A 24,069-nucleotide genomic window follows, 5' to 3' on the forward strand; every position below is an offset into this window, starting at 1 on the left:
TAAACAATTGGTCAGGCTTAAAGCTAGCAGCCTTTATAGACAGCTTGTCGTTCTGGTCATTGTCATGCTTCATAGGTATTGCGCCTGAGTAGGACTGTGTAGTTTCTTTCCTCTGTTGGAAGCTTCCATAGTATTTTCTGGAACCATGGAAGGTAGATGACAGGAAAGAGGCCCTCAGGTCAGATTGAGCTCAAATCATTCACGTCCCGTGTCTAAAGTGTGTAGTGTCTTCAGCAATAGGGGCTCACCCTCAACTCTGCAGAGGCAACCAAGGCTAAACTGATAATCTTTATTGTTTTGGAAGTCATGTTTTTCATATGATTTATTGAGTGGCTTATTTAAAAACAATTATAATTTTTTCCAGTTGGATGTACTGATCCTAGAAGCATTGGGAATGCATTTTAAGTTTGGAAGTGGATGTAGTTTATGCTTTTGCTCCTGTGCCGTTGTGTAGGTTTTTGTTCCTGTCTGATGGAAGAGGATCCAACTCAGTTAATAGCTGGTGTATGAGCTAGTGTCTGCCTGGCTATGCTTCTAAAGCAGCTTGTCTTACAGTGCTTTGAGGATTTGGCCACAAAACATTCAATGAGAGGAAATTTTATTACATTTAATTTTGGAGGTAGTTATTACTTTTCTTTCTGGGTTATTTTCTTTTGTTTTGTTTTTTTAAGACAGGGTCTCACTTTGGCCTTAAACTTCTATAATCCTCTTGCCTTTCAGCCTTGTGATTCCTGAGATCACAGGTTTGAAACCCTTTGATGGACTTTTATTTATATTTTGTAAGCATGTTATTGGTAGCTCATTGAAGCACCCTTTGTGTTCTAACATATGTTACAGTTTCAGAGTTACAGAGCCAGGAGGGAGGTGGTTCACTCTATTTCCAGCCATAAGGCTTGGTATTTGCTGTGTCTTGAACTTGCATAAAGCCTGTACTTTACTATTTTGGGACCTTGTCTGCCTTTCTAGTACATTTGTACCAAGCTTTAGCTTTTAAGGTGAGTTTGTAGTTTCATATAGCCAAAGAAAACTGAAAAAACTACAGCCTGCCTGCCCAAACCTTGCCAGACCCAGTTAGACTGGTAGGCATTGCGTGTTCAAAGGCTGAGACTTGAGTCTCTTTGGGGGCTGAGCGCTATGTGAAGTCCCCTCTCGGCTCCTCCTTTCCTACAGTCCTAGCTGCAGTCTTTGCAAGGCTTTACTACAGGGACACATGCTGGTGGGGTTTCGGGTCTGAAAGCTGAACCTTTGGCTTCCTCGAAAGACACCGTTGTTTTTAATTATTTAGGTTTGCGGCAGGTGTCTTTACTACTTTCAGTATAGTATTTTCTGGTCTCTATGGCACTTGCTTACAGTTGAGCTGCCACCATAGGAGGTGGTCCCCTGGGCACAGCATCACAGAGTCCAGCAGCAGCCACATTAAGAGGTGTGCGTGAACACTGCTATGACTCTGAAAGTCCTTGGAGGATAGGTGTTTTGACAGACACTGGCTCTGTTGTCTGAAATAGTGAGGCATGTAGCAGAGCTATGTCAAAAAGAAAATAAGGTTTGGCACTAAGAAATTGGAAAATTCTGGTTCATTTGTGTTACAGAATTCCCCAGAGAGGCTGAGTAGCAAGTGCTCACCTAGTTCACCTCCTGGTGACTCCCATGAAGCCCCTGTGCTCTTTCTTGCCCCTTCTTCTAAACCCTTCTCCACCTGGCTCCTCTCTACAACTTCCTGTCAGCTCATTGCTGATGTAGCCTCGGGACCACAGGTGACTTTTATTTACTCAAACACATCTTTGCATCATCAAACAAATGTCCCAGAGCATAAGCAAAAGTAGCGCACCTTACAGTAATATTCTACAACACATATGTGTATATGTGTGCAGAGGCCAGAAGCGACATCAGGTGTCTTCTCTGCCTTCCCTGCCACAGGGGATTGTTCACTGAACTGTGAAATGATCTTGCTCCACCTTCTGGTAGCCAGGTGGGCAGAAGGGAGCATCCATCCTTCTGATAACCAGATACTTTAATTCAGGAGAACAAACGACAGCTCTACCCCTCTAGAGAGGAATGCTCTCCTGAGTTCCATATCTTTGGCAGTGGGTTAATGGCTTATTTCATATTTAGACCTCGGCTAAAAATGTTCCCCATTTCATTTGCACATTTGACAACAAATGGTATTTATTCACCATGCACACATTGTCTTTTTAATTTCACAGTTAGAAGCCGCTTTTCAAATTCTGATCGCCTGTCTCATACAACCTGGTTAGCATGGGCTAGCCGCTCACCAGTGTCCAGTGTGGGTTCGGACTCTTTGTGGAGACTCTGCACTTGACCAGGGCTTGTCTTGGTTGTGCCTGAGTGATTCCATTTCCATCTAATCCCTTTGTTAAGGGAACGGCCTACTGAGTGTGTGCACTTAAACAGTGCTCTGAGAACCGTGCCAGCATGGGAGGGTTTGAGTTACTCAGAGTCACTGATTTTTCTTTACAACTGCAGAAGTGAGACAGCATCCCGATTTCCAGATCTAGCAACCCTACCTTTCTTCTTAAGTTGCTTCAAGAATCCTAGAAATTGTGACTGAATTGTGATCTTTTTCACATTTTTACAGATTTTAATATATTTTAAACTATGCTAAAATAGCTGAAATTCCTAGGGAATGGATTTAAATGGAATTTCTAGCTACAAAACAGCTCGTTCCTTGTGGAAGTTCTTAACTGATCATCTTAATCATGCACAGTGGAAAGAAAATGAACTTTATTCTTTTTTCCTCGGACGTGGTAGATTGAGCACAACTGCCCCCTGCTTTGCATGATGGTATTTTGTTATTGTTTTTAATATTGTGCTTTACAATATTAATTAATAAAATACAAGAATTTGTGTAACACTTCTTGTAAGTCAGGCTCTGCTCTGGGAATAATTGTAGAATTATGTCCTAAGTAGTCCCGACTGCGGTGCTTGGGATTTCCTGGTGGGATTTCAGGCTCTCATTTTGCCACTGTTATACATAATGTTATGGGTGTGAATTTGGCATCCAGACTGCTAAAATTTGTCTCCTGACTTTGTTATCAGTCATTGCCATGAGATGATAACACATTAAACACAAGAATACTTATTTCCGATATCACAGGATGGTTCCTTCAGTTGTCTCATAAGTGTTCATAACCCACGTTTGCCTCTTTTCGCATCGTAACTACACCGTGGTGAAGGTTAGAGAGAACACGTGTAGATTGGGATGGCTGTGTACTCTGTAATCCCAGCCCTTAGAAGATGGAGGGAGGAGGAAGAGAAATTTAAGTTTCAGGCCAGCCTGGGGTAAGTGAGATTCTGTTTCTAAACAATTAACGAACATATGTAGAATGTAACCAGGCCGTCCCCACTGCTGAGACTACATTGCTGTGATTTGTCTTCACGAGTGGACAGTGCTATCAGCAGACTTGTGTCATCTACTTAACAGTTCCGATCAGTAATTCCTGGGAAGGCAGAACTCTTATCCCTAAAGCAGAACATATGGTTGCCGCATGAGCCTTGTGTTGTGTTCTGACTGCAGAAAACCTTTTCTTCTGAGATGTAGCCTTTTGCACGTCATCCTTATGAGTGCATCTTGTACAAGATGATTCAAGAGTAGTTTTAATGACCAGAACTCCTCTCCTCTCCTCTTCTCTCCTCTCCCCTCCCCTCCCCTCCCCCTCCTTCCCTCCCTCCCTCCCCCCTCTCTTCTTTTTCTTTTTTCTTTTTTTTAGGGAAAAAGATCTTGAAGAAGCCCTGGAAGCAGGAGGTTGTGATCTTGAAACTTTGAGAAATATAATTCAAGGGAGACCACTGCCAGCTGAACTGAGGGCCCAGGTTTGGAAGGTAACTTGAAACCGATGGGTAAAATACAGTCACTTAGTAAACTTTTACTAATTGGTTTTCAGCTCTCTGAAGAGACTGTTGAAGAGTATACTGCATCTAGAATCGACCTGAGTGACTGACTAAAAGTATGCTTTTGAGCCAGGTGTAGTCACATATGCTTTTAACCCTGCCTGTGCTGGGAGGCAGAGACAGGCAGATCTCTGTGAGCCTGAGGCTTGCCTGGTCTATGTGGTGAATTCTAGACCAGCCAGGAAGATGAAATGAGACCATGTCTCAAAATAAATGTTTCTGTAGTGTTTCCTATACTTAATAATAATGTTTGCAGTGGTGATAGTTTTGTAGCCCTAGAAATGGCTGTAATCCTTATGTAGATTGTTAGCGAATAGTAACCAAGTGCAGAAACAAGCAGCAAGCAGTGGGGGATTAAAAAAAGAAAGAATTGAATAAAGATATTACATATTTTTTGAAAAGCTATAAGCATAAGGGATGAAATAGAAATTATTTACTGCCAACAGGTAGACCACCCAATATCTAGGTGTGTGTCCTTTTTTTTTTTTTCCTCATGTGCATGTACATTTAACAGCATTGGAATTAGAGCTGCACATAACATTCTAAATGCCTTATTGTAGGAATTTATTTATTTATTTATTAAAGATTTCTGTCTCTTCCCCACCGCCGCCTCCCCTTTCCCTCCCCCTCCCCCTTATTGTAGGAATTTAAACACAGAATAGTGTTTATGCACGGTGAGTGCTGTATCAGGCATCAGCCATTCCTACTGCCGTGGATAAGTTACTGTGATTTGCTTTCGCGATTTCCCAGTGTGATCAACCTGCTTCTCCGTCCTTTATTTAGCAGTTCCTCTAATCTGATAATGTTCGTGAAGGCAGAACTCTGTCTCCTAAAGCAGAATGTCCAGATGCTGTGTGTGCCTCGCCAATGAAAAGCACAGAGACTTGTCAAGGACCTATCGTGTATCTAGAACTCAGCTTTAACTTTGGCCAGCATCCGACCAGCCGTGTTTGACTAGTGTTCTCATCATATCCTCCCTGTCCCTTCATCCTGGATTTTGTAAAGCAAACTAAAATACTTCAAAATGAAATTCCTGAAAAATAGTTTTAGAGTAACTCTAAGACCAGCAGACCCAGATGAACAGTTCTTACTTTTTTATCAGTGCATATTAACTGCACAATGGTGGTGTCAGGGTTAATGGTTTTACATGTATGTACATACTCACCTCCACCACCCACTTGTCCCTTCCTGTCTCGATGGTCCTGCTCCTCTTTGCAGTAAGTCCCCTCTATTTTTTGTCTTTTTTCCCCTTTTGAGGGGAGGTGATCCAGGTATCCTTAGACTTATAGGAGCATGGGCAGTCTTAACCAGTGGCTGCGCCCACTGAAGAAAATGTCTTTCCCTCTCTACCAATCATTAGCTGTCTTAAAAAAAAGCAATTCTTTAGTATCAAAATAATTTTTAAGTTGTCTTATAAAAGTATTTTTATAAGGGATTTGCTCAAATTCAAATCCTGGAAATACTGCTGATTGCATTTGGTTGTCTCTTGAGTCTGTTAATTAAGACAGTGATAATTTTGGTTGGGGATGTGGCTCAGTGGTAAGGTGCTTGCTTGCCCACCCTGTGCTGGGCTTCTGGATTCACTTCCCAGCTCTACCACTAAAAAAAAATTAAAATGTGTGGTGGCCAGCCTGGTCTGCAGAGTGAATTCCAGGATAGCCAGGGCTATCCTGTCTCAAGCAAATAAATAAATAAATAAATAAATAAATAAATAAATAAATAAATAAATAGTTTTTACACGTACTTGAAAAAACTTAGAAAATATCATCTCAATTCATTAAGAATTCTTTTTTTATAATTTTAATTGTATGTGGCATAGGTATATTTTTTTAATTGACAATATTATATTCTTAGTTTTTACATTTCAAAAAAGTTGGCTTTAAATAAAGCCGGGTAATATTGTGTAATCCATTCTACCCACTGAACCAACATGAAGTGGGAAAGTGAGAGAGGAGCATTTCTGTCACGTGGTAGTGGTGGCACTGGGTGGTGCACAGACACAGAAGCTTGTAATCTTGTTATTCCTAAATTCGTGCTTTCCTTAGAAAAGCATGTTTTATAGGAAGGGGCAATAACAACGATGCTAGTTGTTTTTGACGTCTTTCTTCCAGATTGCTCTAAATGTTGCAGGAAAAGGCGATAGTTTGGCATCATGGGATGGTGTTTTAGACTTGCCCGAGCAGAACACTATTCATAAAGACTGCCTAGAGTTTATTGGTAAGTTTGATAACTATGAAGAAAGTTATCTTGTTATAATTTGGGATATGTTGAATTTGTAAAAATCTTATAAATAGTTTGGCCCTTTTAGGAAAATCTTGAGACATATAATTTTGAGAAAGAGCCCAGTTTTACTGATCATTTTCTATTAATGATTTTTTTACACATTTACAGATTTGTCATGTTCTTCATCTTGTTTCTCATATAATTGTAGGCCCACGTGATTACATGTAGCCTTCAGATAAAGAGACCGCGTTCTGAAAGTTTGTCTTTGAGTTACAGATCATGATCTACTATTTTAAAATTGTTATAAATAATGGGTGAACAGGTTTCCAACCTCTCTACAAAATCTGTGTTAATTCATGATACTTATTAAGCCTATGTAGTTTATACTGTCTTTTCTAATTATTTATAGTATGTTGGAATCTTTTTTTTTTTTTCTGTTACATCTTAGTTAAAGCATTGGTTAAATAGGCTTCAGTGTACTAACTACTCAGAAACTGTATCTGAGATGTAGCTCAGCAGTAGCGTGCTTGCCTGACATAAAGGAGAGCCTTGGTTCTGTTACCAGCACTACAGGCAGGCAGGCAGGCAGGCAGGCAGGCAGGCAGGCAGGCAGGCTGTTGCTAGTGTGAACAGAACAAAGGGAATTTGGACAAGAGATTTGAAGACTTCACATGATGTATATAACATATATTTCTGAGATTACCTTGATTTTAATAATAATGGTTATAGTTTTGTTCATATTTAATATACATTTTAAATCTGTTTATTCTGTATGAAAATGCCAGTATGAGAAGTCATAGGTAATTTTGCTTGTGCATGTTCAGTTAGCTTTATTACAAAATAAAAACCAAGATTTAAAACCAGGGAAGGGAAGGAATAAAGTACTGAAGTTTATGCTAGAGAATGAACTCTCCCGCTAGTTGCCAAAGCTTCACATTGTAGAGCAATTGATAGTCTTGTTAGAAAATGTCCTTTGACTTTCCAACAGCACGGTTATCCTCTCCTTGCCCATTACCCTGCTTCAAATTGGCCGTCTATGGTTAACATGAACATGGTCAATATTACTAAGTACTGTTTGCTAGTAACTGTCTCCTGTCTTCTCTCTGAGGGCTAGGTAAGAAAAATAAAACACTGTATGTGAACTGAGAGTTGTGCTGTAATAGCTTTAAGTTAGATAGAAGATTAGACAGAATATGTTCAACAGAACACAGTACCATGTACAATGAATGTACATAATGACAACTTTAAAAATTGATACTTGACTATTATAAAGAATTTTGACTGTGTTTTTTCTTAGGTTTTGCAGATGCCAGTGTCTGTTAAATACAAGAATTACTAGATATAGCTCATTGATAAAGCATTTACCTAGCTTATGCAAAGCCATGATTCTATTTCACTACTAGAAAAAGAAAATTATGAGAAAAATACAGTCACAGTTTTACTGCTTTTATCATAGTTTAATAGACTCACACAGCGGTATTTGTGAACAGGTAGGGGCCTGGTCACTGAGCCTCTGTAGTTCCCTGATAACTTTAGGTTGATGCTTTATTTCTAGAGCAGCTCTCAGTGCCAGAGGAGAAGGCAGCAGAATTGCTTCTGGATATTGAATCTGTAATTACTTTTTACTGTAAATCACGCAATGTTAAATACAGCAGCTCGCTGAGCTGGACTCATCTCCTGAAGCCACTGGTGTGTCTCCAGTTGCCTCGCAGCGACCTATACAACTGCTTCTATGCCATCATGAATAAGTACATTCCCAGGTAAGCTATGGTTTGGTTGTAGTTATAAAAGTCCATTTTACTTTCAAATAAAGTTTGTTATATTTCTTTTGATGGTAAAGGAAAAGGGCCAGGCAATTTTTGAGGTTGCTAGAGGTATAATTGCTATTTGACTTATTTGAAAAAATTATTATGTGTATGGGTGTTTTGCCTGCACGTATGTCTGTATATCACATAAGTGCCTGGTGCCTGAGAAGGCCAGAATGGGGTGTCCCATTTCTGAAACTGAATTTACAGATGGTTGTGAGCCTCCATGTGGGTGCTGGGAATCGAACCTCAGTCCTCTGGAAGAATTGCCAGTGCAGTTAAGTGCTGAGCCATTTCTCCAGCCCCCATTATAAAGAGTTTTATGGGATTCTTTTTATTAGGAAGTTGCACTACTAGAGTTTGTACTTGAAGCTTAACTTCACCTAAAAGTAAAAATAACGGGATTTTGTAAGTACTACTTTATGTGAGGAGTTAGGATTGCAGTTAGGAGCATAGTCCTGCATGTCCAGGTGTTTGGTCTTTCTGCCTTACGGGAACATAGTCCTACAAGCAAGCTGAAATGTGCAGAGTCTTGGGAAGGTGAAATATAGAATACTATAGGAATATTCTGTGGGTGACGTAATTTACCGTCAGTATCAAGGACGGCTTCCCCAGCCAAATGGTGCGTTAGCCAAGACGAGACAGATATGGAGCTGCTTGCGGAAGGGGACATGGTGGTGAGGAGGGTGGGGAGGTCCTCAGAAGGCTGAATATTGTTGTAGTTCTGAGTGCTATGGTTCAGGTAGTCATATTTTTCAGAGCCCAAAGAAATTTTAAGTATAATCTCGTCCAGTGTCTTGGCTGTTCAATTGTGGATATTCATGGTGGAGACACATATGCTCACACTGAGCTGCACCCCAGTCCCTTGTTGAGGTTTTTGATTTTGGTTTCACTGCTGGCTAATGATAATAGGTATCTTTTTTATATGTTTATTGATAATTTATCTTCTTGAGAGAAATGTTTAGTCAAAAAAAAAAACAAATCTATAGACAAAAAATAAATCTAAAGCAGAACAAAAAGTTGATTCAGCCAGAAGTCCCAGGAGTTTAAGCACACTAGACCTGTTTGCACCTGTTTTTAAATTCCCCGGAGATTGTAGTCAGGGCAGAGTGGTGAGCCTCTGTGCTTCTTTGAACCTATACTTCTCTATATAAAGAAACTGGTTCCAAAGACACTGAAGGTCATGGCAGAGACGGAATTGGGATCCCTGGTTAGGGATAGGTCTGCCACACTGTCCCTGTTGGCTGCCGTGATCTGTGACTTCTCATTTCATCTACAACAAGGGACAAGATGTCCCAGCACTGTCTCTAAATCTCAGGGCAGTGACAGGCGGAGAGGAGGGGCTGTGTTGAGCTGTGTCACACCTCATCTTGTCACATCCTTCCTGGTCCTTTTTGTTTGGTTTTGGTTGTTGTTGTCATTAGTTTTGAGACGGGATTTCTCTGTCTAACAGCCCTGGCTATCCTGGAACTCTCTTTGTAACCTAGACTGGCCTTGAACTCTCAGAGATCTGCCTGCCTCTACTCCCCCAGCGGATAAATCCAATGTTAATGTATCATCTTACTACTGATTGGGAGGTAAGATGCGTAGAGCTGTATCAAGCACACACCCTTGTGGTTGGGAGGAACATTGCAGCGTGCAGCCCTTAGATGAATTTTCTTTCAGTGGCTTCTTCCCAGCGATGCTCACTATTTTAAGAAATGAGACCTTATACCTCAGCCACTGCCCATGTTCCCCGTGTTCTTCCTGTCTCTCTGTTCCACCTTAGCATTTGATTGCTCTGCGTTTACCTAATTGAGAAAGTATTCAGACTTAGGATTATTCTCCCCTGGATAAATTTAGTTCTCTCTGGGCCTTCTGTGTACTGCCATTTCTAATATCACACGGGGTAGACTGAGGGGTGGGCACGGGGCTGGAGAGATGGCTCAGTGAAGAGCTCTGGCAGTTCGTGTTCCCAACACCCACATGGCAGCTTGCAGCTGTCTTTAACTCTAAGATCTGACACCTTCTGCCCTCATCAGGCACTGCGTGAACATAGTGCACAGACATACATTCAGGCAAAATGCTCAAACACATAAAAATAAATTTTCTAAATTAAAATAAAGCAAGCATGCTGTGCTTGGTGACTTACCTGCAATCCCAGCGCTCAGGCGGAGTGACAGGAGGATTGCTGTGATTTCAAGGTGAGATTGGACTGCAGGGTCAATTCTAAGGCAGCCTGGACTACAGAGTGAGACACTGTCTCAACAGACAAAAGAAAGTAACAAGACAGTGATAGTTGAAAGTCATAACAAACTATTGCATTGATGTAAAATATTATATTTACATACATAATTTTCTTTACTCTCTTTGAATAGTATTTTTATTTTTGTAGTGCTGAGAGTTGAACCTATGTCCTTACACATGTCCAGTATATGTTCTACACTGAACTGAACTCTCACCTCTAAATAATGTTTAAAAATATTCTTTAATGGTGCTTATTACTACTAAATTTATTTCATTATTGTGTATGTATGTGTGCACATGTGCATGCCATAGTATGTGTGGGATTCAGAGGACAGTCTGTAGGAGTGGTTCCTGGAATTGAACTAAGGTCATGAAGCTGTGGCCAACACCTTTTCCTATTGAGGCATCTCACTGGCCCAAATGATGCTTTCAGGTTAAAACTGTAATAATTATTAAGTAAAATGTTGTAAATTCTACATTTTTCTTTGTTTCATTTTCTTTAAAGTTTACTTTTTAAGGCCATGCCCCTGCAAAAATAGCTTGTTGAACTATGCTCTGAGCTTTACATATAGGAAGATGGTAGTATTGCTTAATGAACTAGGTGCCAGTTTTTGTGTTTAAGTATAGTTCCATAATTTGTTACTGTTCTGTGTTAACAAACCTCTGGGCAAAACAGCCTTGGTCTTGGTGCTGTTTGTTTTTAGATACAGTGATTAGAAGTAACGTGGTCTCTTTTTCAGTCAGTAAGATCAAGCTGCTGAAAACCTGCTGTCTTGGATAGATAATTTCCCATGAAATCAATGCTCAGTTTTGAGGTGTCAATATATAAATGCACTAGCTAAAGCGTGATGACAGAAGCATTGTCAAGTCTTCAGCACACAGTGGTTTCAGTGGATGCCACCCAGATCAGAGACAGCATGAGGTCAGCCAGAAGCAACCTTGTCTCCTGAGCACTGAGCTAGCGTGTTGACCGGGCTATACCCGCTCTGATGAAGCATGGGTGGCGACTGTTTGAGTCGGGTTTGGGGTAGCTCCGGTGACCACCCTAGGCAGAGGAGCCTTCTTAAGGCTGACTGGATGAGAAGCTTCCTGAGTTAATAGCAGAGGCCACCAGGAATTCAGGCATCAGCACACATTTCTGTCGTTTTGTAATCATTCTTTTGAAGTATCTGCACAGGAATGTGACGTTTCTTCTGGGAAAGGCCTTGTGATAATAAAATTCACAGAGTGTATATTAGGTGATTCACTTTGGAATGGTACAAGCTCAAGGCTTTCATCTTACAGAGCAGCTCTTTGATGCGGGCACTTAGTACTTCTGGAATTTACTCTGGACATGTGGTATCCAGGCCGCTCTGATGGTCTCTCAGGCTCAGAGGTCATGTTCTGAAATGTGCCCTTCTCAGACTTACACCTTTGCTGAAAGATGTTGCTCTGGATCTATAAACTGTGGTGCAGACTTGAAGCCCTCCAAGGAGTTTCTGCTTCCTTGGCAGGGAAGGAGGAGGCTGGGCTCACTCAGGACCCTCTAGGTCTTTGGGTACCCTGCCTGTATCACAGTAACCTAAATGCTAATTTTAGTGATCCCAGAAGTCCTCTCACTTGAGGGCTGCTGGGTTTGTCTGGAAACCTTCCTCAAGTGCATGTCAGCCATAATTATGGCAGTTTTTTGGAGGATGTTAGAAGAGCGCCTGCCTGGCTCTCAGGAGGGCTTGCTGGGAATGCTGGGGTTCTCCAAGGGTGAAAAGAAGAAGTGGGTGTTTCAGGACTGGATAGTGGTGTGATCATGTGTGACCTAGTAATGAGAAACTTCGCTTCTCTTTTTCGTAGGGATTGTTCCCTGAAGGGGAGGCCATTTCATCTCTTCCGATTGCTCATCCAGTACCATGAGCCTGAGCTCTGCTCTTTTCTTGACACAAAGAAAATCACTCCAGACTCCTATGCACTCAACTGGGTAATAAAGTGAAAGTAGGAACATTTAATGAAAAATAGTTTATATAGAACTGTACTTAGAGGCGGGAGAATTGTATTCAGGGCTAGGCTGGGCTACATAGTAAAATGCTGAGTTCCCCTCCTCCAAAAGACAACATCAGTCTTTTGTTATTTTACATATATATATATATATCAGTGATATTATATATATAAGTGAATATTATGTATTTATATGCTTATATATAATATAGGATCAAGGCTAATTTCTATTGTTGTAAATACATATATTTATAAATATGTATGTATATATGAGTTCTGCTTAAAATTTTAAGTGTTGAAACTGTTAACAGTGTATATATGAATTGGTAAACAATCATGAGGAAAGCTAAAATCACCAAATGGTTGTTATAAAAGAATATAAAGCACAGCTGTGTGCTTTTCCTTTGTATTTATATTTTCAGTGGGATGTCTCTTTCTAGATCTCATGGTTTCTCAGCTCTTTGAGTCTCAGAACCCATTATGCTCTTAGAAGTTTTTGATGACTCATTGTTCATATGAATTATGTTGATTAGAAGGAATTTTAATATGTTTTTAGTTTATCTAAAAGTAGTGCTAAATCTATTATATACTAACATAATTAGCCTACCTTACAATGAAAAATGACTACATTTCCCAAAGAAAGTAGTGAGAATGGTGCAATTATTTTATATTTTCATATTTCATTATTCACTTAAATGAAAGACATGGGTTCACATAATTGCTTCTAAATTTATTCGGTCTGTAATGTTATCTTGTAGTCTGAGAATTCTGCTCATTCATGAGGGAAAGAATGTGAAATAGGCAAGTAAAAGTCTTATAGATCTTATATTTTGGCTGTGAGCCTAGTCTTTAGCGGCTGAGCCTTCTCTCCAGTCCAGCAAGTAAGTCTTAAGAAATTTGTGAAATAGTGGTGAGTTATGAATTTCCCACTACAGAATCTTGGGGATTTTAGGATCATCAGCTCATACTCCAGGAGTGCTCTACTGGGCTGACATGAGGATACTCCTCCAGCATTGGTTGAATGTTAGGAGACTGCAGAGGAGCTGAGCATATTGCTTGATCATTCTTATCTCCATTTCCTTAGGGACCTTCCCATCTGCCCTTGGTAACTGTGTGAGCCTAGGCAGGTGGCTCAGTGCTCTGGTGTCTCTATCTGTAAAACGGGAATAATAGTATACTAATGTCTCAGGAGTCGATGGGATGCACTTAGAAATCATAAGTGGTAATTTGAGCGTCCTAACTAGTTTCGTTACCAGACAAATCTCAGTAGCCTCTTCCTCAGTTCTCTTGGCCAGTTTTGTCACTTTGAGTTAAAATAACAAAATTCCTATAAAACTGTAGTATCCCTCAGTTTATATGTTGTGATTAAACCTATTCATTTTTGTTAAAATAAGGAATTATTTCATTTTTCTTTTTTTTTTTTATTTGTTTTTTCAAGATAGGGTTTCTCTGTAGCTTTGGAGCCTATCCTGGAACTAACTCTTGTAGACCAGGCTGGCCTCAAACTCACAGAGATCTGCCTGCCTCTGGAATTAAAGGTGTATGCCACTACCACCCGACTAGAAATTATTTCCTAATCATTTTAATGATTAATGTTGATCTCTGCCTAGGACATGACTTTTCCATTCCAGAACTGTACGTTAGTACTCTGTTGTTTTAGGGGGTTTAAAATATGTGCTAAGACAACGAAGTTCCCTCTAGCCGGTCTGCCAGAGGGCTTGTCTTTGCTGTTAGTGTCATGTTCATGAAAGGCGAGGTGTTTTGTTGTTTTTCCATGAGATAAGGTACCTGTTACCTCAGAACCCATGACTGCGGAGTGGAACGGTGAAAGTATCTTGCAGCAGCATTTTTATGCTTTTTTAAAAGCCTTCTGGCTAGCTACTCAGACATGGGCTGTGGGCCGAGCACCACAGCTCAGCTCTGTGAACTTCTGACAGTTATAGTCTAGTCCTTGTCTGGGGAGAGAAGCCTGCTCTTAAGGCCCCTGTGAGAACTAAAGGTAATTAATGAACAATACATAACGATAACTTAGTGCCTCATACAGAGTCTCTACTAAATCTCTATGTTCTTTTAGTCTTGGGATACTTTAAATATAGTCCTTTAGATGTAGCTGTTTCTGGTCTAAGGAAAACTGAATAGCTAGTGAAACTACATCTTCCTGTGTTTTCAACACAACTAGGTGGCAGAGAAAAAATATAAATTAGTAACTTCTTTTACTTGAAATACAAAACCCAGAGAGTCCCTAGAAATCTATAAGAAAATGAAAAGTTTGCATTTTGTCTCAGATATTTCGGAGATTTATTATAAGCCAGCTTTGGGAGCAGCTGACATTAGGTTTCACTAGAACCCTTAAGCTGCTGTGCCTGGTCCTCTCAGTTGCTTTCCAGACTGAATGCTTTCTGTAAGCAGTGATAATGTAACCAGTAGTAATGTAGCCAGTAGTAATGTAACCAGTAATAATGTAACCAGTAGTAATGTAACCAGTAATAACATAACCAGTAGTAATGTAACCAGTAATAATGTAACCAGTAGTAATGTAACCAGTGATAATGTAACCAGTAGTAATGTAAACAGTGATAATGTAACCAGTAGTAATGTAACCAGTAGTAATGTAACCGGTAATAACGTAACCAGTAGTAATGTAACCAGTAATATCGTAACCAGTAGTAACTCCCCGTAGAAGCTCTGGATACCACTCAGAATGCGATGGCAGAGATGGATCTTGATCACTCTGAAAGTTAGGTTAATCATCTCTTCTCAGCCCTGGAGAACAGAAGTATTCTTTTGTGTTGTTTTTGTTTTTCAACACAAGCAGAGATAGAGGCTTTAATGAGGTTAAATGGCATGTTCCGTCACACAGCTAGTTAAGTGACCCAGTGTTCTGCCTTTGGGTTTCATATGCTAAGGTTAAGGTACGCATCACGTGCCAGGCGCAGAGGGTTTGCTGTGATGTCGCTGTCTAGTTTGCTGCACTAACTTGACAAGGCCGAGTCAGCTCCAGTGGTTTATGTCTCTCTCTCCTGAATGTAGCTTGGGAGCCTTTTTGCACATTACTGTTCCATCGAAGTCACCCAGGCGATATGGGATGGATATCTACAGCAAGCAGATCCATTTTTTATTTATTTCTTGATGTTAATTATCCTTGTTAATACAAAGTAAGTATCACATGTGTTATTCTTTTTTTTTCAACTTTTAATACAGTTCTTTCCTGTTAACTCAAGTTCACTTGGTTCCTTTTTACAGAGAAGTTATTTCAGCACAAGAGTCTGACAGCAAAGAAGACGTTATCCGTAAGTAGTGTAAAATAACGCTTGAGGTCATGTGATCTGCCTCTAACTCAGTTACCTCATCCAGAGTGTTACAAGATGGGTGTGGCGGCGTTCTGAGGTTCTGTTTAGGTCCCCTGTTCTCAAACACAGGCCCTGGGCCCAGCTCACAGTATTGTGTAAAAAGTGGAAACAACTCTTCAGAGAGTCGCTGCTGAGATTGTTTTATATGTTGGTTACATTGGGAACTGTTTTAGCTTTAAACTGAATCAGTGCTAGTTACTATATTTTTCACAAATAATTAATTATTGGCATGTCTATAAATACATTTCAGACTTCTTGGAGAACACTCCATCCAGCTTGAATCTGGAAGACATTGAAGACCTCTTCTCTCTGGCTCAGTATTACTGTAGTAAAACACCAGCTTCTTTTAGGAAGGTAAAAGATGAGAAATGGCAAACTGGTCTGAGTTGGATGTCTTGTGTTCTTTTGTTTAAAATGTCTTCACTTCTGTTAAAATATTTCAATTATGGTTCTTTTCCACTTTTTCAAAAATGTATTGGTTTGTTTTGTGATCTTTCATTGTGGATTGTCTCCCTAGTAGATAATAGACAGTTGTGTCAGCTGTCGACATGACTTGTGCTCAATGGCGTGGTTAGCAGGAAGGCTTTTGTTGTAGACATGAGAGAGAGGAAGAGCAGCCAGAGACATCTGGAAGGGTCCAGAGCAGAGAGGAGACAGTAGAAGGAACATGGCCAGCAGAGTAGCCCTAGACCTGGCCGAGAAAGAAGCAGCAGCAGAGTGGAGAGAGGTGGGCAGAGAGAGGAAGAGTGTGGGAGAGAAGAAAAACCCAGAACACACACCCACACACACGGAGGGTGGGAGGGAGGGAGAGACAGGGAGCAGAGAGGAAGGTGAAGGCAGAAAGGGGAGGACAGAGAATGGGTGTAGCTGAAGTAGCAGGCTTATAAGGAGAATGAGTAACTGGGGAGGGTAGGTCCTGAGTGAGAGGGAGTTTAGGGTAAGGGAGGGGTGGACTTGGAAATGTGTACCAGGTGCTTGCGATACTGAGGAGCCTGGAGGCCAGCATGCATTTTAGTAGCTAATAGCACCACAGACGTCATTTGTCTCTTCAACCAGTGAAAAGGGAAATGGCTCCTTTGGTAGAGGGCAACAGGCTTCACAGGTTCCTGGGGGGGATGCTGGCTTCTGTCTAACTGCCAGAATTTGGGGGAATGGAATTTCCTTTAGACCTGACAAAAACAATAGCAGGAAGCATCTTGCCTTTGTTCTGTTTCTTTGTTGGTTTCATGTCATGTGGAGATTATTTCCTAAGTTAGTGTATTTGTAACTTGAGAAATTCAAAAATCCAATGATGGGTATATTGTTAAGTCTGCTTTATGTGGAGTTGATCCATGGGTGACCATAGATATGCAGAACTGCCTTATGGGGTCACTTTACTGTAAAGACACACACGCATAGAACTAAATGTATAAATACAACCTGGTCAGTTCATATAATGTTATGTGCATGTATGTGTTTTCAGGGCTGACCACTTGGTCTTAGATAACTAAGATATCCCACACTTGATATGCCTGTAGTTCTTTCTGAGTTGAGACCTCATGAGCGTTCTACCCTCCCACGTTAGCATGTCTGTTGGTGTCTTGTTCAGGTCGTGTTTAGGCAGTTGTGTTGGTGAAACTTCATGGGTGTAGCTTCTGATATTTCTAGGAAACATATTGTCACAGCAAACTTTCCGTGCCTCTGGCTCTTAAGAGTCTTTCTGTGCACCTGGGTTTTTCTTTCTGGGCCCCAGGTTGCCACGCCTTAACTAGATGTGATTGGTTAACAGAGAGAGTTTCCCCATCAAGTTCCCTTTCATTCTGTGGCCTTGTTCTTCACCCAGTTAATTGTTTCTTTAGCTGTGCAGAGCTTTTAGTTTATGAAATCCACCTGTCAGTTGTTAGGCAAATGAAGCCCCATTCAGGAAGCTCTTCTGTGCACCTGTGTTTTCTTCTGGCTTAGGTTTCACAGTCAGGTCTTTGATACATTTGGAGTTAGTTTTTTTTTTTTTTTTTAAGATTTAGTTATTATATGTACAATGTTCTCCTGCCTGCACATCTCCATGCCAGAAGAGGGCGCCAGATCTCATTGCAGACGGTTGTGAGCCACCATATGGTTGCTGGGAATTGAACCCAGTGCTCTTAACCTCTGAGCCATCTCTCCAGCCCCTGAAGTTAGTTTTTATGCAAGGTAATAGATAGATAGATAGATAGATAGATAGATAGATAGATAGATAGATAGATAGATAGATAGATAGATAGATAGATAGATAGATAGATAGAACTAAATTCTTCTGCGTGTTTTCCCAGGATCATTTGTCCATTATACCATTTGCTAAACATACTTTCTTCAGCGCATGTTTTTAGCATCTTTGTGAATTCTAATTGGCTGAGGCTACATATACTTATATTTGGGTCTTTAATTTTGTTCCCTTGGTCTACATGTTTGTTTGTTTTACCAGTACCATACTGTTTTTATTCTGTGACTTCTAACATATCTTGAGATCTGGGATGGTAATCCCTTCAGCATTGTTCTCTTTGCTCAGGATGGTTTTCACTATCCAGGGCCTTTTGTGGTTCCATATGAATTTTAGAATAGGTTTTCTATTCTGTGAAGAATGAAATGGGAATTCTGAATGTGTTGAATCTGTAAACAGCTTTTGGTAGAATGGTCATTTTCATAACATTCTGTCAGTCCATGAGCATTTGACGTCTTTCCGTTTTCTAGTGTCTTTCTCCCTTCCTTTAGAGGTTTCAAATTTTCGTTATAGAAGGCTTTCATTTCCTTGGTTAGGTTTGTTCATAGGTATTTTCTTGATGTTGTAGTGAATGAGAGTGTGTCTGTGACCTCCTTTTCTCTGATTGCGGGAGCCTCTGCAACCACCACAGCCAGCAGAGTAATGATCTGTGGGAAGCAAAAGGGCAGTTCGGATCAACACGACTCAGTAGCCAATGGTGGCGCAAAGTTCAGGAGTCTGACACCCATAGTTTATTTTAAGTATATTTAAACACAGCACAATTTGGTGAAAAATTTTTCTGGTGATAATTAACTCAATCATGTGCACGCTAAACCTTAAGATGTGATGGCATCAAATCTCTTTGATGCCACGTGGTACCTTCCATAAAAGTGGGGCCCATAGAGTGACAAACTCACCGTAAAGGTCTGGGGAGGGTCCAGTGTGGTTTCATTCCTACAGATAGTGCGGAGGTTACCTAGGCTGCTAACCACCTCCTCTTCCAGCTTTCTGGGTGGAAAACAGGTCCATCCATCTCTCCTCGACAAGATGTCTGTTTAACATTGCTGGTTCCCCTAGTGCTTATCTGTGAGCACAGGAGACTCTGAGCCTCTTACATTTGTTGTTGATGTATAGAAAAACTACTGATTTGTGCAGGGAGATTCGTATCCACGCATGTTGATGAATTTGCTTAACATTTTAGAAGTCTTCTGGTAGAATTTTGGGGATCTCTTACATATGTCATCTGCAAATAGGAATGATTGTGACTTCTTTCCTGTTTGTATCCCTTTAGTTTCCTTCTCTTACCTTATTGCTCCAATGGTGCTTTGAGCACTAAATTTTGCTTAGTTGGGCCAGGGATCTGTCCATCTTCTTTATCTTCACAAAGAACCAACTCTTAGATTCACTGTTTCTTTGTATTTTTATTTCCATTTCATTCATTTCTGCTCTGATTTTTAAAAATAATTTCTTGCTAATTACTGAGTTTAGGTTTAGTTTGTTTTTGTTTTTCTAAATTTTTAAATAGCATAATTAAGTCGTTTATATTTGCTCTTTCTCATTTTTAATATAGGCAGTTAGAACTATAAATTTCCCTCATAGGATTCTGTTCACTGTATCTCAGAGGTTGTTATATTGTGTTTTCATGGAATTTCTTATCTCTTTTGGACGGGTCTTGCTTTATAGCCTGACTAACCTGGTACTTGCCATGTAGCCCAGGCTGCTCTGTAATTGATGCACTACTCCTGTCTCACCTTCCCTATTAAGACTGTGCGCCATAATACCAGGCAAATCCAGTGTCCCGAGATACTGGGTAAGCTCATTCTACTCCTGATCTTCAGCCCCAACAGTTAGTATTTCATGTGGGTATTGGTATATAACTGGGTAGAATTATTTTTCTTAGTCTTTTATTTTGTGTGATAATTTTGACTGTGATTCACACACACTGAGTAAATTTTGAGATTATATGATGCTAAGTTTTTAAAAATCAATTAGACTCAGGGTAGTAACAGTTATTTTACATTTTGTCATAGTTTAATAAAGATAATTTTAGGAAGAACATTTTGATTTTCCTTTATAATGTTTACAGTTTTCTCTTTGTGTAGGATAATCATCATCTCTTTGGTAGTACACTGTTGGCAATCAAGGATGATGAGGCAGATCTGAGCCAAGCTCTGTGTCTGGCTGTTTCAGTGTCAGAGATTCTTCAAGCAAATCAGCTGCAAAGGGTGAGCAAAGCAGACCCACCTGGAAGGAGCTGTGTCCTTCAGTGTGAGGAGCCGGGGCTGCCGTTTACAGCTGAGTGTTAGCGTGCACTTTGTATGCTCAAGGCCCAGGGGTCAGTACCTGCCACCAAAAAGAATAACCAACATTCCCACTAAATAATTTACCATCACGTTGCCTTTGTAGCTAAGTATGCTACAAATGGCTTGTGCGTTACTTTGATTGCCAATAATTATTTTTGTCTCTTGATACCAATTTTATAAACTTCCCTTTTCACATGCTTTAATAGCAAATGAACATGACATTGTATGAAGAACTTAAGGGGTGGACATAGCCTTTGACTGTTAAATCCTGGGCAGTTACACAGCTTGCTGAATTATGATTTAATACCATAAAGCAAGAAAAAGAGAATTATGAAAATGTCATGATTTCCCATCGTGTTTTTCATAAGACTATGAGTCAGTTTTATGAGTGAGCTTTCTGGGGATGTGCCGAAATGATAGGGCCATGGCTAAGCTGTGGGATATGTGCTTTGTTTCCAAGACTGTGCCTGGAAGAGCTTACCTGAGAGAAGATGGGGCTTGTCTAGCACTTAAACTTCTTACTGTACCTCTGTCTCTTCTCTGTTCATAAGTACCATTAAACAGAAAATAAAGTTCAGGTTAAAAAGACTCATATGAACCCAGCTCCTCCATATACAAGAAAAACCCTTTAGTTCTTTGAACTGAATTGCTGGCAAGTTTGTGGGCCTGAAAATAAGTTTATTTAGCAATGTGTGTAAGATAATAAAGAGTGTTGATTTCCAACATATTTAGTATTTCAGCTCAAATTGCCATACTCTTGCTACATAATGAGATTTTCATGTTCTATACATAAAAAATGTGTTAACTATTTAAAACAGACACAAGTATTTAGGACCCCAAAGTTACTTTTGTGTCTATACAAATTGGATCCTCCTAATTCCCTGTGAGAGCCATTTACAAAACTTGTTCCCCATCTTTTGGTTTCTTTTTACTGTTCTGTCATGTGATGTGAACTTCATATCAATTTTAAAATGCCAAGTGTTGTTTCCCTTTCAGGAAGGAGTGCGGTTCTTTGTGGTGGACTGTCGTCCTGCAGAGCAGTACAACGCTGGACACTTGTCCACGGCCTTCCACTTAGACTCAGACCTGGTCAGTACAAGCGCAGAGCAAGTGTTCTGTAGGAGCGTGGCTTCCCTTTGGCTCATAGCTAGATTTACATGACCCAGTGGGGATGTTCCATTTTGTTTAGCGTCTGCCCTGTGGATAGGGCTAGAGTCCCCTTTTCTGCTAGGGTTAGTGTCATCATACAGAGTCAGTGACAGCTGCTAACTGTGGCTCACTGTTCCTCCCATTGTTATGTCAGTGAATTCTGCACTCACTGTGAGCTGTCTCACAGGTAGATCACTTTGCATTATGCCTTGAGTCTAGTAAGTACTGTAGAAATATGAGCTCTTAGTGTAATTGGATAAGACTCCTAGACGGTTTGCTGGAAGCCGTTTCAGAGTTTATGTGTGTAACAAGCTGCTTTGCAGGCACAGTAATAACTACCATGTATGTGCTCATCTGTTAGAGTCGCTGTCCTGGGGGAATTTCTGTTGGAGGATGGCTAAAATGAATGTGGTCTTAAGAGATGCTTAGAACTGTTGAGACTGGCACCATGTAAGCCTCTCTAAGGCTGTCAGAGCCTCAGAGGTGCAGAACAGACAGAGGAATAGGGAGGCACCCTCCACCCCACCCAGCCACCACCACCACCACCGCCTCCTATTCGCTTCCTCATCTTGTCTGGAAATGTTGGTCCTGGGACCAGAGGATGTGTAGGGGTAGGTGGTACTGAGAGGATGTGTAGGGCTAGGTGGTACTGAGGGGATGTGTAGGGGTAGGTGGTACTGAGGGGATGTGTAGGGCTAGGTGGTACTGAGGGGATGTGTAGGGAGGGCTAGGTGGCACTGAGGGGATGTGTAGGGCTAGGTGGTACTGAGAGGAGACTGACAGAAAATGAAGGTGGGGCATTGTGGGTGAGAAAGAACATGCGAGCCTGTGGGTGTCCTCTGCACGAACGCTCTGCCTCTCCCTCTGATTCCTTTCATGTTTGTTCTTAAAATTTACTAAAGATACCTTCATCTTTATGAATTAATAGTTTTCAAAATATTCCGAGTAAGCCCTATTAATTGTCAGCTTGCTCGGGCTTCGCCTTTAGTACATACGTACATATTTCTTTCTTCTTTGCCACTTTGTTTTTGCTTAACAGTTTCTTCAAGACCTGTCATTTAAACACATTTCCTTTAATGTTTCATAGAAGTCCGTGGTGCAGATGTTCCCAGTTTGGTGCTTGATTAATGTACATTGAAATTACTTTCAGTTTTTGTGTAGCAAAGCTACTGATGAAAGCATTACACAAATTTTTTTTTTTGCAAATAGTTCTGTAAAGAAATAGACTATTCAAAGTAAAATTATTGGGTTGAGGCTTTAGACATGCAAATTTTATTGCTCTTTAAAATCTGAAGTACCTTACACCTCAGTACTGCATATATGCATTCTTGGGCCTTATTAGTCATGGATCTTTGTTTGTTTTCTAGAATGATGGGTAAAGATAGAAGTACACAAGGTGCAGACACCTCTTTTCTCTCTACTGAAAGTCGCTTTTCCTGTGGTGCTGGAGAGATGACTGAGAGGTTCTGAGCACATGCTGATCTCGGATAGAACCTGAGTTTGTTACCCAGCACCTACAAGATAGATCACAACTGCCTAAAGTCCAGTTCCAGGAGGTCTGATCCCTCTTCTGACCTCCATAAACATCTGCACATGTTGGTGCATTCTCTCACACACACATGCAGGCACACGCGTGCAGGCACACATACAAAGACATGTGTAGGCATGTACATACGTGCAGGCACACACACATACACATGCAGGCACACATGTGCAGGCACACACACATACACATGCAGGCACACATGTGCAGGCACACACATACACACATGTGCAGGCACACATGTGCAGGCACACACACATACACATAACAAATACATCTTTAAAACTAATATAGGAAATTGCTCTTCTCTGATCTGTCCAGTTTTCTACTCGATTTTTACTGTTCATCTATTCAATTACTGTGTCTGATTTTAGTAATAATAGCTTAAAATTTTTGTAGTTATTGGCATATTTAGTTCATTGTCGATAAAAATGAGTTTTTGATCTTTGTTTTACCAATACTTAACGTAAATGATAAGCAAATGTTCTCTAATTTCTGATGTCTTCTAAGAAATACATGGACGGCCTTGTCTGTGGGAACTGCTCTGATCTGTAGTTCCTGCTCACTCTGTTCAAAGTTGAGCTCTTTCTGCCGTCACGACTCAGGATTACCGTAGCTGAGCTTTGTTAGAGATGAAATTTTTTTCCCCTCTAATTGAAGAGTGCTCCAGTATCTACATAAGACTTTTATTGCATCTCTGGAATTTTACTTACTTAAGCCTTTCATTTTCCATTCTGTTAATGCTAGGTTTTTAATGTTGGTAGTTTGCTTGGAAATATATTTCAGGTTTTACAAATGTATGTTTGACAAATTTCTAATTTTTAAAATTAACTAGATGCTCCAGAATCCATCTGAGTTTGCGCAGTCAGTAAAGTCTTTGCTGGAAGCACAGAAGCAGTCCCTTGAGTCTGGCTCCATCGCTGGGGGAGAGCACCTCTGTTTTATGGGCAGTGGCCGAGAGGAAGAAGACATGTATATGAACATGGTCCTGGCGCACTTTTTACAGGTATGCTGGTGTAGGCTAACCCATGTGACTCGGTCATTGCTGACGCTGGCACACTTTGTACAGGTACACTGACGTAGGCTGTCCCATCTGACTTGGTTGTTGTTGACATCGTAAAGAAACCTGTAGCTAATGTTCCTTTGTTTTTGCATACTCTATCAGACTTGTCCATATCTTTGTAACAGCTTCTTGATTTGGAATCTTACTAAGAAATATCTTTTTCTCAATATTTTACTTATATGCTTTTATGATATTTTTATTTTAAGTTATAAACCATATGAATCAATTTTTGTGTAAGAAGCGAGGTAGGGAGTGATTATTTTCTCGGGTAGGGAACAATCTGTGTTGTTTATCACTTTGTTGATGAGTTTTCCT

General features: G+C 40.4%; 1 protein-coding gene across 3 annotated transcripts in view; it reads left to right on the forward strand.

The window, feature by feature from the left end:
* Positions 1-24,069, forward strand: part of Tbc1d23 (TBC1 domain family member 23) — a 55,195-nt gene that overhangs the window by 11,770 nt on the left and 19,356 nt on the right. For 2 of the 3 annotated variants that reach the window (XM_050148849.1, XM_050148850.1), the window contains exons 2-11: positions 3,729-3,840; positions 6,021-6,126; positions 7,688-7,892; positions 11,991-12,114; positions 15,162-15,286; positions 15,375-15,421; positions 15,732-15,835; positions 19,799-19,921; positions 20,996-21,088; positions 23,527-23,697. In XM_050148849.1, the coding sequence (XP_050004806.1) occupies positions 3,729-3,840; positions 6,021-6,126; positions 7,688-7,892; positions 11,991-12,114; positions 15,162-15,286; positions 15,375-15,421; positions 15,732-15,835; positions 19,799-19,921; positions 20,996-21,088; positions 23,527-23,697 (1,210 nt within the window). Of the gene's footprint in view, positions 1-3,728; positions 3,841-6,020; positions 6,127-7,687; positions 7,893-11,990; positions 12,129-15,161; positions 15,287-15,374; positions 15,422-15,731; positions 15,836-19,798; positions 19,922-20,995; positions 21,089-23,526; positions 23,698-24,069 lie in introns of those variants that run through there. The other variant, XM_050148851.1, reaches the window with a different exon arrangement.

The sequence above is a fragment of the Alexandromys fortis genome, unplaced genomic scaffold (genome assembly GCF_014885135.2).
Source record: "Alexandromys fortis isolate MF-2015 unplaced genomic scaffold, M_Fortis_MF-2015_v1.1 scaffold_4, whole genome shotgun sequence".
NCBI classification, from domain to species: domain Eukaryota; kingdom Metazoa; phylum Chordata; class Mammalia; order Rodentia; family Cricetidae; genus Alexandromys; species Alexandromys fortis.